The 14,744-nt window shown below is 39.6% G+C and overlaps 2 protein-coding genes and 1 long non-coding RNA gene across 3 annotated transcripts in view; 2 read left to right on the forward strand and 1 right to left on the reverse strand.

Moving 5' to 3' along the window:
- Positions 1–14,744, reverse strand: part of LOC308325602 — a 276,903-nt gene that overhangs the window by 260,853 nt on the left and 1,306 nt on the right. The gene's annotated exons all lie outside the window — the stretch shown is intronic.
- higd1a (HIG1 hypoxia inducible domain family, member 1A) lies at positions 692–6,066 on the forward strand. Its single transcript, XM_080779328.1, has 4 exons — positions 692–813; positions 1,348–1,422; positions 1,692–1,826; positions 4,377–6,066. Exons 2-4 carry the CDS (start codon positions 1,353–1,355, stop codon positions 4,454–4,456), a joined length of 285 nt encoding a protein of 94 aa, XP_080635454.1. The 5' UTR covers positions 692–813; positions 1,348–1,352; the 3' UTR covers positions 4,457–6,066.
- ccdc13 (coiled-coil domain containing 13) lies at positions 8,108–13,873 on the forward strand (the record flags this gene model as incomplete). The annotated part of the gene is made up of 13 exons (XM_080777838.1): positions 8,108–8,316; positions 8,460–8,599; positions 8,683–8,825; positions 9,024–9,110; positions 9,203–9,316; positions 10,005–10,109; positions 10,241–10,411; positions 10,624–10,800; positions 10,924–11,133; positions 12,072–12,172; positions 12,431–12,490; positions 12,849–12,974; positions 13,690–13,873. The coding sequence occupies 13 exons, from the start codon at positions 8,108–8,110 to the stop codon at positions 13,871–13,873; spliced, it is 1,827 nt and encodes a 608-aa protein (XP_080633964.1).

A 14,744-nucleotide genomic window follows, 5' to 3' on the forward strand; every position in this document is an offset into this window, starting at 1 on the left:
CGCATAGCACTTGCATGTTCATTAAATATATATTAACTTTTCTTAGTGGATCTATGGCAGTGTATATGGAGGTGAAATGCATCTCGGATTCATTGGATGATGAATACTTTTGATATCCTGTTAAAATGTGGAAATTGAATAATTTGGGGTGCAGCTGTATATTCTGATAGCATTGTGTTTGTTCAGCACTCTAATAACGGAAGGGATTTTCAGGTCGGGGGATGAATAGGACAATCAAGTGAATTTGGAAATGATGAAAAATAAAATGAGCACTGAGCAGACACATTTGGATATCTCACATGATTGGATGAAATTGGTGTCCTAGCTGAAAATGAGATGGGAAGACCCCTGGACATTAGAGAGCCTACAGCAATGATCATAATATAGAGCTTTACATCTAGAAAATACAAAACGTTTTGTTTTAACAAATCACATTCAAGAAATCATAGAAGGCAGCCCTCACTTCTACGAACTGCCACTACCATCTATGGCCACCGCCACAGGGGGCGCGTAGTCCACGCAACATCACGCCTCCCGTGCCCGTGAGTCGTGACGTAAGTTGCATTATGGGAAATTGTGTTTTAATGTTACTGGATACGGCAGGCGGGCTCTACAGAGGAAATGAGAAAGCAGTGACCTATCAGAGCCGTGGGCTCGGCGCTGGCAACGGTTACGTCATAGGTGCGTACAGTGAAAGTTACATCACATGAGATATTTCAGCCGGCGAGGTAGCCTCTTCCTTCCAGTATCTGAGCACATCGTATTGTTTCTTCAGAGGCAGTGTGAACTGTGAACACTATAGTCTTTACAAAGGTAAGAATATGTATTTGTATATTGGTAATTCACACGTGTTGCCTTTAAACTACGGTGTACTCTTTGTCTCTTCTCCATGTATTTTATCCCTGTGTTGTGATGTGACTTGTGAGTCTGTGCCATTTGTTCGACCTTCGATATGTTGGGGCTTAAAGTTATTATTATCTTGTCAAATCTAGGATTTGAGGAAGTAATAATAAGGTTCACAAGAATCATGACGTTATTATGCGGAATGTTAGGCACATCGAGGCACATGCGTAACGGGCCAAACTCAAAGGGACTGCATGTGCCCTTGATGTCTAACCTTTTGTTCCATCGGGTCATGTTATATAAATATTTATACATAAATGCTTGGTTTAGATTACATGACTTGGTTCAAACTGTTGCGTTTTTATTTGGATTTTGGTGAGCTCTAGAATAGATAGACCATAAAGGTGGGTGTGTCTGGCCTAGTGAGAGACTCGCTGACGATGCAGCAACTTGTTCTGTTTTAGATCATCTATAACTATTGTTATTATTTATGTTTTATTTTAGTCAAGATGTCATATGATGGTGAAGATGAGTCCAAATTCATGCGAAAGGCAAAGGAGAATCCCTTTGTTCCTGTTGGTGAGTAGTACATTCAGTACCCAGTACTATACCCACATGTTACATCATCACAGTGAGGAAATACATTTTACAGAATAAATACAAAAGATGACTTGCATAGTTCTACTGGTTATTAGCCTAGTATATTGTTTTACACATATGCTTGTTTTATGATCGTGTAGGCCTACAGCACTTTGGATGACCTTCTGGCTTTTGTAAATGTGCTCTAGAAATATGATTTGATTTGATTTGATTTAATTAAAACGTGTCTGTCTTATTTCTTATTCAAGGCATTGCTGGGTGCGCTGCCATTGTTGGATGGAGACTTTATAAAATGAAGAGTCGAGGGGACACAAAGATGTCTGTTCACCTGATACACATGCGTGTAATGGGTCAAGGCTTTATAGTGGGAGCCATGACATTAGGTATGTAGAATGTCAAGACACATTTGAATGACATAATTGCATGTATTCAAATTGCATTATTATCACCAGAGTATGTTTGCTCAACTGGGCTGGGTTGCACTAGCTGAACATAATGCCAAGTTAGGGCGTAAAGTAGTAGTAGCAGCAACTACAGTTTGTAACTAGTGACCTATAGAATGAACTTTCTGCACAAGGTGAAACCATGAGATTTTTTGTTGTTGAAGAAAAACAAACAAAAAACATCAGTCATTGTCTGTCAAGAGTTCCTATCCCCCAGCTGCCCTCCGCAGACTCCCCAACTCTAAAATGTACAACTTTAAAGTTTACATTACATTGCCAAAGCAAGTGTCAAAATAAACCCCCTCTCTCACACATGGCTTAAATGCATCTTGCCAGCCCAGGGACCATCCTGTGTAAACAAGCATTCCCACACAGATGGTGTGGCCTCAGGGTTATAATAACGTCTAATCAGATGTTCAACACCACAAGGTGTTTGTGGGCCTTTTACATTTTGTTTTTAAAAGGTCTTATATATGTTTTGTGATGTATACCCAAACTAACTGAGTATTTAACCAGATTGATCATGGAAACCTTTTTTCAAGTCAACAGAAAATAGCCTATGGCTTTTACCCTTCTATTTCCGTGTGTTCAGTTGGATTCAGTCCATAGAGGTCACAAGCTCCATTCATGGATCAATGCAAGTTAAATTATGAATGCCTTGAGAAAAACGAATTCATAACTTGGTTAAAAATCAGTGCTCTGTAATGTCTCTGAAGCCTGATAGCGTATATGTCGCATACTCTCATTTCAAACGTTTTAAACTTGGTATGATGTGATTAAAGGTGTCACATCATAATAACAATAACGCAACTCCTGCTAGCTTACTTCTTGATAATATTGCAATTCTGGTTGAGGGGGGAAAAGTGATACTTGTAGACAAGACAGGTGAGGAAGACACATATTGGATATTCTCCACCCATCTAAATAGCCCCATAACACAGTAGACTAGAGGCCTACCGGTACTTTGTTCTCAGAAGAACAGATAGAAAAACAACAGAATGCAGTAATCTACAGGTAGCCTATTTAAATATTTTGATGATTGTTGTACCACAACTAATTATAAGATGAAATATTACTTTATTATAAGCTCACACACATTTAATACACACATGTGACATAACACAAACGATAAATGACATGCCAAGGACCAAAGACAAGGGCAATGTCCACCGCTCTGCCTACCCCTGGCCAGACTCTAGATTAAGCCTCAAAGGACAAGTGTTGTCTGCCAGTCTGGAGTCTCTCAAGTGGTTGTCCACAAGCTTTGAACAAAATTAATGTTCAGTTGTTGCAGCAGTTGCGAGTTTCATACCAGGTGCAGGTGGTACTGAAGAACAAACATGGACAAAAGAAGAATCATCTGTCTAATTGCACCAAAGGATCTTAATTATATAAAGTCTTGGCTTTGTTTTCTTACCCACTGATTCAATTGGATCTTTCCATGACAAAAAATTGTCTATTACTACTACTACTAGGGATGTATACGAATATACCTGGTCGATCTGTTCACTATTAATAGTAATGGGAGATCTCTGTATCTTTAGTGGTGCACTAAAAACAATTTATTCTGTCTTTTAATTAATTAATGAGGGGAGCATTTTTCAATCATTAGAGTACTTTAGAATGTATTGGTCTGGCGACATTCAGACAGACATTCCTCAGTACGACAGCTGTCGGTATGAAGGGTAAAAAGTACACTGAGCTGAGCTTACGTAACCCTGGGGAGCACCCACATTAGTAGTTAATGCTGAGGAAAGGGTTCTGTTCACCCTACTATAGAATATCAATATTGTATTGAAAGCTGAAGAGAAGTCTAAAAAGAGAATCAGTCACCCTTGTATGATTCTCATTATCTAGGTGTTTCGTAATTAAGTGGACCGGTGTGACAACCACATCCTCTGTACTGCAACCCTTCTTGTAGGCAAACGCTTCTGGCATTATGGCAAGACTTGGTTAGTAGTGCATTAGCCTCGGAAACCCAGACGTTTTATTTCCTGAAAGAAATTTCATAATTATAAAACAGTTTAGGCTACATTTCATCCCCCAGTATTGATGTTGACTTAATATTAAATTACTGTCGTTATAAATACCGGTAACCCAAAAAGGATGTAGTGCAAGATTCCGTATATAAGTAATTTGTGTTGTGCGTCAACTTTCCTTTTAGTAATACTCGCGAAGAGAAGACCCGCACACCCGGTTTTGTTTAGAGCCACTTTCTAAAAGCTCTTGAACCAGAAAGTGGCAGTGTGTGGGTCTCTCTCTTCTCCTACCAGTAATACTTACTTAGTTAGAAGCCATTTACGCTATAACAAAAATTGCACTTGGTGTCAGGTGGTGCACCGTGCAACCAGCCTCGTGCCAACCAAGTGGTTTTACCAAAGTAGTAATGACTTCATTGACTTGGGCTGTTGTTATTGTGGTTCGTATTAACCACCAAATCTTTAGAATTTGTACTCTGTGTTTTAAACATTTTTCTCTTATGCTTTTCAGGTGTCCTCTATTCGATGTACAACGATTACATTGTGAAACCCAGAGAAGCCCAGAAAGCATTGGATCAAATTCATAAATGAGCATGGACTCTCTTTGGACTTGTATTAACAGTATATCCCTTAATATTGCCTCATATTAAGGTGTTGTAGAACATTTATTTTTGCAGATGTGTAGATTTTTCTATTCACATCCTTCACCACACCACCAATGTACATAGTCTAAGTTATTGATTATAGGTATTATTATTATTATTATAGGTAAAGATATTTGGTACATTTAATTTGAAGCTTAAAGATTCTCCTCAGTGTTCTAGCGTCTTTTTCATTAGATAAACCTTTACTGATCCCAGGGGGGATTCAAAGAAACCCGTCATAGGATCTCACCGCAGATAGCAAATGGAATTCATCCGTCAGGGTTTGGATGAAGCCTTATGATATTCTCATGTTTTGTTCAACAAGATCCACAAATAAATACACATACAAGGAGAAAGCTTACATTAGGATACAATGAAGTACTGGTGTCATGTCACTGAAGTTTCATTCTAGCCCACCTGTAATGTGTAATGTTTTTTGACAACTGTTAATAGAGCAACTTGTGGTTGCTTTAAAAACACATGTTTTTAAAGCATATCATGGCTTAAAGATGTGGTTCACTATGGGTCTGATTTATGTTAAACATGAAACTCCTAGGCTTGTTAACCACATACTTTGAAATCTGTTAAAGAAACCAATGGCTCAAACACACAAACTTAACTTCTGGGTTTTAAGACTAAACTGACACTACATAAGAGGTTCATATAAGTGCTACTACTCCTGTGAAAAGAGCTGTGATCAATCTGAATTTTGTTTTTAAGATTCGGTGATTGAGTGATGATGCTTTTGCTTTTTTGTTTGTTTTCTTTCTGATTTGCATTGTTAATGTGTGGAGTCATGAATTGAATTTGATTTGAAATTAGAAAATGATCTGAGAATTGCAAGTTTTTGCTTCATTGATTGATTGAATACTATTACATTTGTTAACAGTAGCCATTGGCAGTACAGTCAATTTCACAGTGCAGTATTTAGGATAATACCACAGTATACAGTTCCTTGATACCGCAGTATAAAACATATAATTTTCACTGTCACTGTACACTGGTTTCTTGAAACCTTTTTGTTACTTTTGTTGCAGACTGTTTTTCTTTTGTTTGTTTTCCCTAAGATTTATATTTTTCTCTATAGATTAGATATTTGCCAAAAGTGTATGCACCTTAGCCTAATTTTCTGAAATGGGCACACAATGGTAAACTCTGTAAAGATGCCTGCTCTCAAATGGCTAAAACAAATGAAAAATATGGTATTGATTCAGCTTCACATCCAGAATAGACCTATTTGAAGACATAATTTGGCAGCAAAAGGGAATTTCTTGTAATAATTATTATTAGTGGAAGAATTCCTGTAAACATCTTTGGTATTTTGAAATGTTTAATTATCAGAGATGACTACATTAATATTAATTGGCCTATCTGAGGTACAGTATTTGAACTTGTGAAAATGGCCAGTTTCAGTCATTCTAATTCTAACTGAAGGCAAATTGAGCTGTGGCAATGACATCAACTGTACAGTACGATTTGTGATAGCTTGAAGACTTGTTAAAATTGAGTTGAATGTCAGTGTGCCGATTGTAAAATGCGATTAAAAGTATTTCAAAAGTTAAATTGTAGGCCTGTGTATTTTTCACCTTGTATTTAGACCATTGGCAGAGCCGCAGAGCTGGGCCTGCATCAGCTGCATGCCAAGTGTGATTTATTTACACGTATAAATACTGTTTTATTTTGCTAGTTATAAAGTTGATTTGTGCTGTGGTATAATGGGAAAGCATTTAAGTTCCAGACTCTGAGATGAATTTTGGAAGAAGACGCTTTAAATTGTATATTGTTATTTCCACAGGTTGACAAAGTAGACGTAGCTAATGTAGACTGGGCACTTTACCCACGCGGAAATACCGCCCTACGGGTTTGTTTATTTATGTTTTGTAAACATTGATCTTGGCAGCAGAGCAAATTGTTGCATTTAATGCATATCCCGCGAGACTTGGTGGCCCTGATGTGTCTTGTAAACAGGTTTCTGTCAATGGTTGCTATGGGTACAGGCTATACACAGTCATAGAGGCTATACATCACGGTGCGGTCAGCGTCACGTTAGGCCACTGAACTGCAGTCTTAACATCTCAACACAAAATCGCGTAGGCCTAATCGATCGTAGCTTAACTGACAGGTGAGTTATACATTTATATTGCACTGATTGCCATCTATGATCTAACATGCATAATGCAACGCAACATTAAACTTTCTGTGTTGAGGCTGCTACCGCTACGATGCCTTCACAGGCCTGCTTTAATTCCTGATCGGCCGTCTTTTTAAAATAAAAATAATTCATTGTCACTTCAAAAAAGTGTGTTAATTACAGAAGCATTTTAATCTATGTAAGTAAACCTACCCATTCTTACTTAAGACCTTATTGTTTGTAGGGTACCCACAGCCACAGGTCTATAGCCTACTTGTGAATAAACTTTTATTGATGATTCTGGGGGGCATTATTTAATAGTGCCGCATCATGTCACTTCGGCATTGATATTATTTGTTAAACGTAATAATTAAGTACTTGCCAATTGTTCATGGCACCACTTAATTTAGCGAGTTCTGTCTTCAATATTAGTCTTGACTCTGGAGGTAAAAGTAAATTGCACTGTATGTATGCTTGTATAGCCTACTACTCAGTTCTTTGCTCATGGGATCAAAATATGGGCCTTCCTCAGCCATCACCAGCATTTGTTGTCTTTTAAACCTATATGCATAGAACAAGATTCCTTTACAGGATCTCCTCACTGGTCAACAAAAACACCCTGAAGACCTTAACAGGAGCTCTTGTGGTTTCTTTGACTATGCATGCACCTCTTGGTACCACAGCCCTTGGCTTAAAACAAGGCTCCAGAAACAGGCCTCCCAAAACAAACTGGTCAGGCTTCTACTTGGCCTCACCCCCCGAACCCACCTCACCCCTGCCCACTTTGACAGGCTGGGATGGATTAGGGTCGACGACAGAGTACAGCATCTTGCAATGGGTCTGGTCCACAAGATTCGATACACCACCAAGATACCCATGTACCTGTCTAAATACTTCCTTAATGTAAACGAAGTCCACACCCACAACACCAGAGGGAGTGCAACAAATAATCAATTTCCCCTCTGGGATTAATAAAGTATTATCCTATCCTATCCTAAACCATGTACAACCCAGATTCAGCACAAACAAGGGACTAAATTATTTTCGCTCCTATGCCACCAAAATGTGGAACGCTCTACCAACAGTCATTAAGACATGTGAATACCGGCTTGACCCCTTCAAAACCGCTCTCAAAGGGCACCTACGGACGGCTGCAATTCGAAACTGGCCCCCGTAAAATCTGAATCCCCCCCACCCCCTTTTCCCCTCACTGTATATGTTTCTTTTCCCTTTTTGCTCCCTTTAAATTCCTGTTCTGTTCTTTAACTATATAGAAGTGTCTATTTGTAAGTCTAAATGTTTTGATAAATTGAACATGGTGGAACCTGTTGTAAACAAGTGTAATGCTTAATTGGGTCGTCCACTCACAGTTAACAGTCTTTGTATTGAGTTTGTGCTTGAAATGTACTGTAATTCTGCAAACTAAATATTTCAATCATCAATCAATCAATGCAATGATGCGCAGATATGGAAGACGATGGTGGGCTGAATGAAAGTTTAAAGCAACAGTTCCGAGCTCTGCAGAAACAGCAGGAGGAACGTTTCCAAAGAAAATTACATAAAAAGGATAAAGAACTGCACAGTCCTGCCAGTGTGACCCAGGAGACCCCCAGTAGTCTGGATGACTTGAACCTGTCTGAGCTAGATACTTTTCATACCCAAAACCTTAACGAGAGGTGAGATCCATGAATTGATTCCCTCATTGATTTCCTGTGTGTTTACTTTTGCACAGGTAGTAATGTATGCCGAATACCGATATCTTGCATATTGACATTATGAGAGGGGAAAAAAAGTCAGTTTCACTTAATCCCTACTACAGACTACTACAGAATCAGTTACAAGACCAAGTGAGGGAACTAACTGATGAGAATGGTCGTCTCTTCAAGCTTCTGAGTGAAAAGGACTTTGAAATAAAGCACCTGAAAAGGAAACGGGAGGAAGACAGACTGGCTTTAGCAGGTATTATATCGACAGCGAACAATCCGTTGAGTCGATATGTTCTCTCGCATCGTGCAAAATCGGTTGTCATCCCCGTTATTCAGGCACATCTGGCTTGGCAGGGGATGCTGCAGCCACCAAGATCGTTGAGCTGTCCAAGAAGAATAGAGAGTTATCGGCTGAAATTGAACAAGAAAGGATTAAAGCAAAGCAGAGCAGCAACAGAGTCAAAGAGCTGGAGAAAGAGGTGATGGCGGCATTGGTGCTAACTGTAATATGGTTAGGAGGATGGACCATAACCATTTCAAGCCATATGAACACATTCATTAGTTCAAAAACTCATCATGTATGCGTTTGAGATTAAATAACATTTTAATCAAATTTTAGCAAATAAGGTAAATGAATGACGATTTTTTAAAATATATTCTTTTCCTTTTGGCCATAGCTACAGACTGTTTCATTACGCTCTCCACCTGGGCAAAAGATTGGCACAAAAATACAGGATGTGAGGTCATCAGATGATGGTGAGGAGGTATGTAGAAAAGGTGAACATTAGGATATTGAAGTTATCGTATTAATTATAATAATGACAACCCCAGCAATGTGTATTTCTTTCACCAACAGAACAACCCGGTGATGAAATCTCTGCAGGAAAAATTTACTGCGGCCCAGTTCAAAATGACTGAATATCGCAACCAGATTCAAGCTGTTAAACAGGAGCTCAAAATAGCTCATAAGGTAGCAGCAGTAAAGTACTATAATCACCTATGGTATTAAGTATTCAACTGTTGAGAAGGGGGGAAAAAACATATCAAATATGTCTATTTTTCAGAAATACATGTATTGTATAGAATGCATATTTCTGTTCACAGCAACACTGCTTCCGTATCAAACACCTGACACATTTTGTTCAATATGAGATTGTGTTGGTGGTTATATAAATACATCTATAGCAATGAAGCATCATCGTGTCCTGTAGCAAAGTGGCTGTGAACATAAACTGCACATTTTATAGCACCTTTTCAAACAATGTTTCAAAGTGCTTAACAACATAATTAAAACAATCAAGCAATCACAAACATTACAACCAAAAATATAACGACGACACTATCGGGGGGAATAAAGGTGTCAAGTTCTGGGGGTTAAGAAGGCCTCTCTGTAGAAATGTGTCTTTAATTTTGGTTTAAAAATTGTGAGGGAACTAGCAACACTAAGGTCAAGGATTGGACAGATTCTATAGATGTTGCATAGGTGGAAAAAGCAGGTGCGAACTATGTTTTTTGCTTCGAGGCAAAGGTTAGAGACGAGTCCAGTAGGACACCTAGGTTCTTTGCCACAGGTCACAAACATGCTGTAGTTTATACAGTAAATTATGAATTACAAAATAACAATGATAAAATAAACAAGGCTGCCATTTTTGTTACAGGTATTGATTAGTGAGGTTGGAGAGGAGGTCAACATCCAGCAGATACTGAGCTCCCCAGGGGGCTTCCGGGGTCGCTCTCAGCTGATTTTAGTTCTTCAGGCCAGGGTAAGATTGCTGAATTCATTGAATAAGTGATGTCTTCATAACACCTACTGTATGTGTTCTTACAACCAAGAGGGGGTTTCACTTAATGCACCAGCAGGGGACACAGGTTTGTCTAATTTCTGTGTGTGCAGGTCCGGGACCTTGAGCAGCAGTTAAACCAATCAGCTCAACGGAGGCAGCCGAGTGTGTCGAGTGTCGAGGAAGAGTTTCTGGGGGTCGGCAGTCTGCAGAAAACACCACCTCAGGACAGGAACCTCGGCTACATTCGCACCATTGAGAGAGAGAAGAGAGAGACATTCGAGGTGACATAATCACTTGTACATGAAGTTCATGTAGTTCTACAAGAGATATGAATGGTATATATAAAAAGAAAAAACATACAGTATATCACAGTTGAATTAGTTAATTTACAGTTCATGTCATGAACTGTAAATGAACTAATTCAACTGAGATATTTTAATTTTTTAATTTTGTTTGAGTATGAGTGTCCTCCCCATTTGATTTGACTTGGCAGAGGATTACAGCAGACTATGAGGCACTCCTGAAAGACCATGAAGAAGTGAAGAAGAAGCTGGAAGGCTCTAAAGCCAGAAACAAATCTCTGGCGGCCGAAGTAAAAACCCTGAAGGTCCAGATATCCACTCTCCTGGATAAGGGCAAGCATGATGACGAACTGGTGGATGCCCTTCTCGTAAGTCACGAGGTCAAAGAAAAATATTTGTCATCATAAAAACAAGTGTACAATTCTATGGATAGCCCATTTGTAGAATAGTTCTCAGGTCTAAATGGGTTAAGCATGTCCGTCCTCCTGCAGAAGCAGCAGGCCCAGATGCAAGAGGTGCTGAGCCGGCTCACCCTGCAGCAGCAAGACCAGGAGACCCTGCAGAAGACCCCGGGGGGCCTGCAGCCGAGCAGCGAGGCCTCCAGGCACAGCACCCTCGTCCTGCAGCTCAGGCAGATGGTCTCCGAGAAGGAGGCCAAGGTGAAGGAGCTGGAGAAGGAAATCCAGCTCATTTCCTTTAAGGTAAAATAATACTTTTAATTGGAAACCAGCAATGAATTGATGCTCCCTGCACTCCCAACAGTCAGCAAAATGTGAGTTGAAAATGTAACGCCCCTGGTTCGATAACTTCGATTCAGAACTTTCTCCTCTCTGCCGTCAGGTTCCTGTCTGTCTCCACTATTAAGTAAAGTCTGTCTCTAAGTAAAGCTAAAGCTACATTTTAGTCACTCATTTGAGAATTAATTTCCCTTTCCTTTTTTTTATCATTTATATTTCATTAAAGGGATATTTCATCTTTCAAATAGAATAAACATTAATACAAAAAAATATATATACAGTATATATATATATATATATATATATAATACATTTAAAAATCATGTGGAAAAAAATCACGGCCTTTTCACGCATTAGGAGTCTTAACGCGTGAAGAGGCCGTGATTATTTCATTTTTATTTGGATCCCCATTAGCTACTACTCTTCCTGGGGTCCACACATAAAATACAATTACATCATATGAATTCATTTTACAAGACTGAGTTAGGACATTAGAATGAATGAACTTAGGACATTCTAATGTGCGAGGGCGGGCTGTGATGTTTTCAGTACTTTTAATGACTTCATTTGAAAGTGAAATATTCCTTTTAAGTTAACAGACATTTTCTGTATAATAAGAACATGATACTGTAGTTCCATTATTCAGAAGAGTAGAGCCCACGAAGATGGGATATGGATAGAAACAGTAGAAAATAGATAATGTCTTAATTCTTTCTCTTTACCCAATATATTTCATCAAGTTATTGTTTGTCACAGAACTTGGAAATGCAACTTTACTTTCTTCATAAGAACACAAAAAAAGCTAAAACAAAGAGGGTAAAACATAACAGATGAAAGGGTAAAATGTTATTATGAAACACTATTAAGATATTGTCAAGAAAGTGCTCATTTCAATCCTACAGAGGGATGATGGAAACAGTCAGGCCAGCTGCATGACAGCTACATGCAGTTCCACATCTCCACCAGAAGAGGGAGACATTGACAAAAGAATGAGCTCTGCACGGTAGGCGCAAATAATGATCATCACATTCAACTATTAAAAAATATTGTTTGCTCGATTAAAATTGGACATTGCTCAGACAGATGCTTGACATAAATTATCCTTGACAACTTATAAATAAATCATGAACACAAATCTAAACATTGACGCAAACAGAGCTATGGTGTTTGCTCAAATTTCAGCCTATTGATTTAGCGTCGTGGCTCTGTGAATGTCTTCTGTAATATGTTCTATTTATGACCATCGCTTCCTCTCTTCCAGTTCAGTTACAAAACATGGCCATAAGCTGGTGCAGTCTGCACCAACTAGTTTAGATGTCAGGTACGTTCACGAGTTACTCATAATATCTGTTCCATATCTGGTTTTTTTAACATTGTCATGCATTATTGCAAGTGTTTTTACGGGCTGTCTAGAAGAGGTGAGTCTGTGTGTGGGGGTATAATTTCGCGATCATAATGTTTTATACGTTGAAATAATTAACTTTAAAACTAAATTCATATTGGGAGTCAATGGAAGACTGTGCCGAAGCTTTGCACAAATATGTAAACGACTAACATAATACTACTGATGTTGTAGAATAGGATGCCCAAACATCATATACTGGCCACATGAAATCTGAGATCCACATCTTGGGGTTTTTTTCCCTCCCTTTTTTCAGTGGTGGTTTGTCTCCTCCTAGATGTCAACATTGTCCCGCTGAGGTGAACTCTCTGATGGCCCAGTGCACCGAGTACAGGACTTTGTACCAGGCCGCAAGTGTAGAGAAAGACAGACTCCTAGTCGTGGTCAAGCTCCAGCAGGAAAAGTAATACACAATGTTCAATTCAATGTACATTATCCCTGCAGTATACTTTTCATTGAAAGCACAAGTTACTATCTGTGTAGTGGATTGAACCGTAGATTATATCACCACAGTGTGTGTGGGCTTCTTTCTTGACCAAGACCACAACAGTCATTGGCTAGTTTGCCATGACCAATGGCAAACAAGTCAATTGTATTTGTATAGAAAGCTCAACTAAGCCGGATGCACCATGGCGGATTTGAACCCACAACCTGGTGGGCGGTCACCCAAGCACCCAGGATTTGTATTATCTAATATCTATTAACCTAACTCTATAATATACCTAGTTGACCGATGGTCCCCCAGGGTCTATACTTGGTCCCATTGTTTTTTCCATCTAGTCTACACCAAATCTACGCCACAAATTGATGATATACGACTTTACAATGTTGTGAGCTGGAAGAGCTGCTATTCTCAGTGAATGTTTGCATATGACATGACACAAATTGGGACGCTATGGCCTATGGCTGGATAACACATAAAAATGTAGTATAAATTGCCATTTATTTAGATTTTTGGATGTGCTACCTTTTTGGAATTTTTTTAACTCCTACTTTTTTCATGATCCTAAAAGACTGGCAGTCAATATCGAATGATAGAAGTTCTATCATTGTGCTGATATTTCTGATCATTCAGAGAGAGAAGCTGCATTGACAGGCCTTTTTTCTCTTTTGGACAGAGAGAAAGGGATGAACCAGAGGTGTGTGGAGGAGGCAGAACAGAGACTCCAGGAGGAGCGTCGCAGGGCAGTGACACTGGAGCAGCAGATAGAGAAGTCAAAAACTGGACTTGGAGAAAGGACTGACAGACACTGCACAATGCAAGCGACAGGAGTCCAATCGGTAAACCCGAGTGCTCAGTGATGACCTGGCGTGATCTAAGATTATGCTCTTTTTTTTGGTGCACTGACTCATCGATCCCTCTCCGTTTCTTTCTCGTCTGTTACAACCCCCCCCGCCCCACACACACACACACACACACACACACACACACACACACACACACACACACACACACACACACACACACACACACACACACACACACACACACACACACACACACACACACACACACACACACACACACACACACACACACACACACACACACACACACACACACACACACACACACACACACACACACACACACACACACACACACACACACACACACACACACACACACACACACACACACACACACACACACACACACACACACACACACACACACACACACACACACACACACACACACACACACACACACACACACACACACACACACACACACGCCCCAGGAGCTTCCACCAGCCCAACAAGAAACTCGGGGAAGCAGGCGGAGTCGTCCCACTGACTGATCGACAAACGCACCACTGAATGAACTAAGTATCCAAAGGAACTGAGGATGTCAGTACAGATGCTATATCTTATGTATTGATGCCTTCTTAGCGTTTGCTCGGAGAACATTAGGAACATTCCTAGCTTTTCGACTGTAAAACGTCAAACACAACATCTTTTACTATACATCACCTGCACTATGAAAGTTGTTCGTTTAACTCTGAGAGTGTTAGTGGACACACTTTACTGTGGTATCTCAGCCGGGTTTTGAACGGGTTGCATGCAGGCCTATAGCTCAGGACTTGTGCTGCATGCCATTTCTCCTGTCGGCTCTCACCTTCCACTCGCTGTTCACTGTATCTAAATAAAGCATAAATATGTATCTAAA

This window comes from Protomyctophum bolini (genome assembly GCF_963924005.1).
Source record: "Protomyctophum bolini genome assembly, chromosome: 12".
Classification (NCBI taxonomy): domain Eukaryota; kingdom Metazoa; phylum Chordata; class Actinopteri; order Myctophiformes; family Myctophidae; genus Protomyctophum; species Protomyctophum bolini.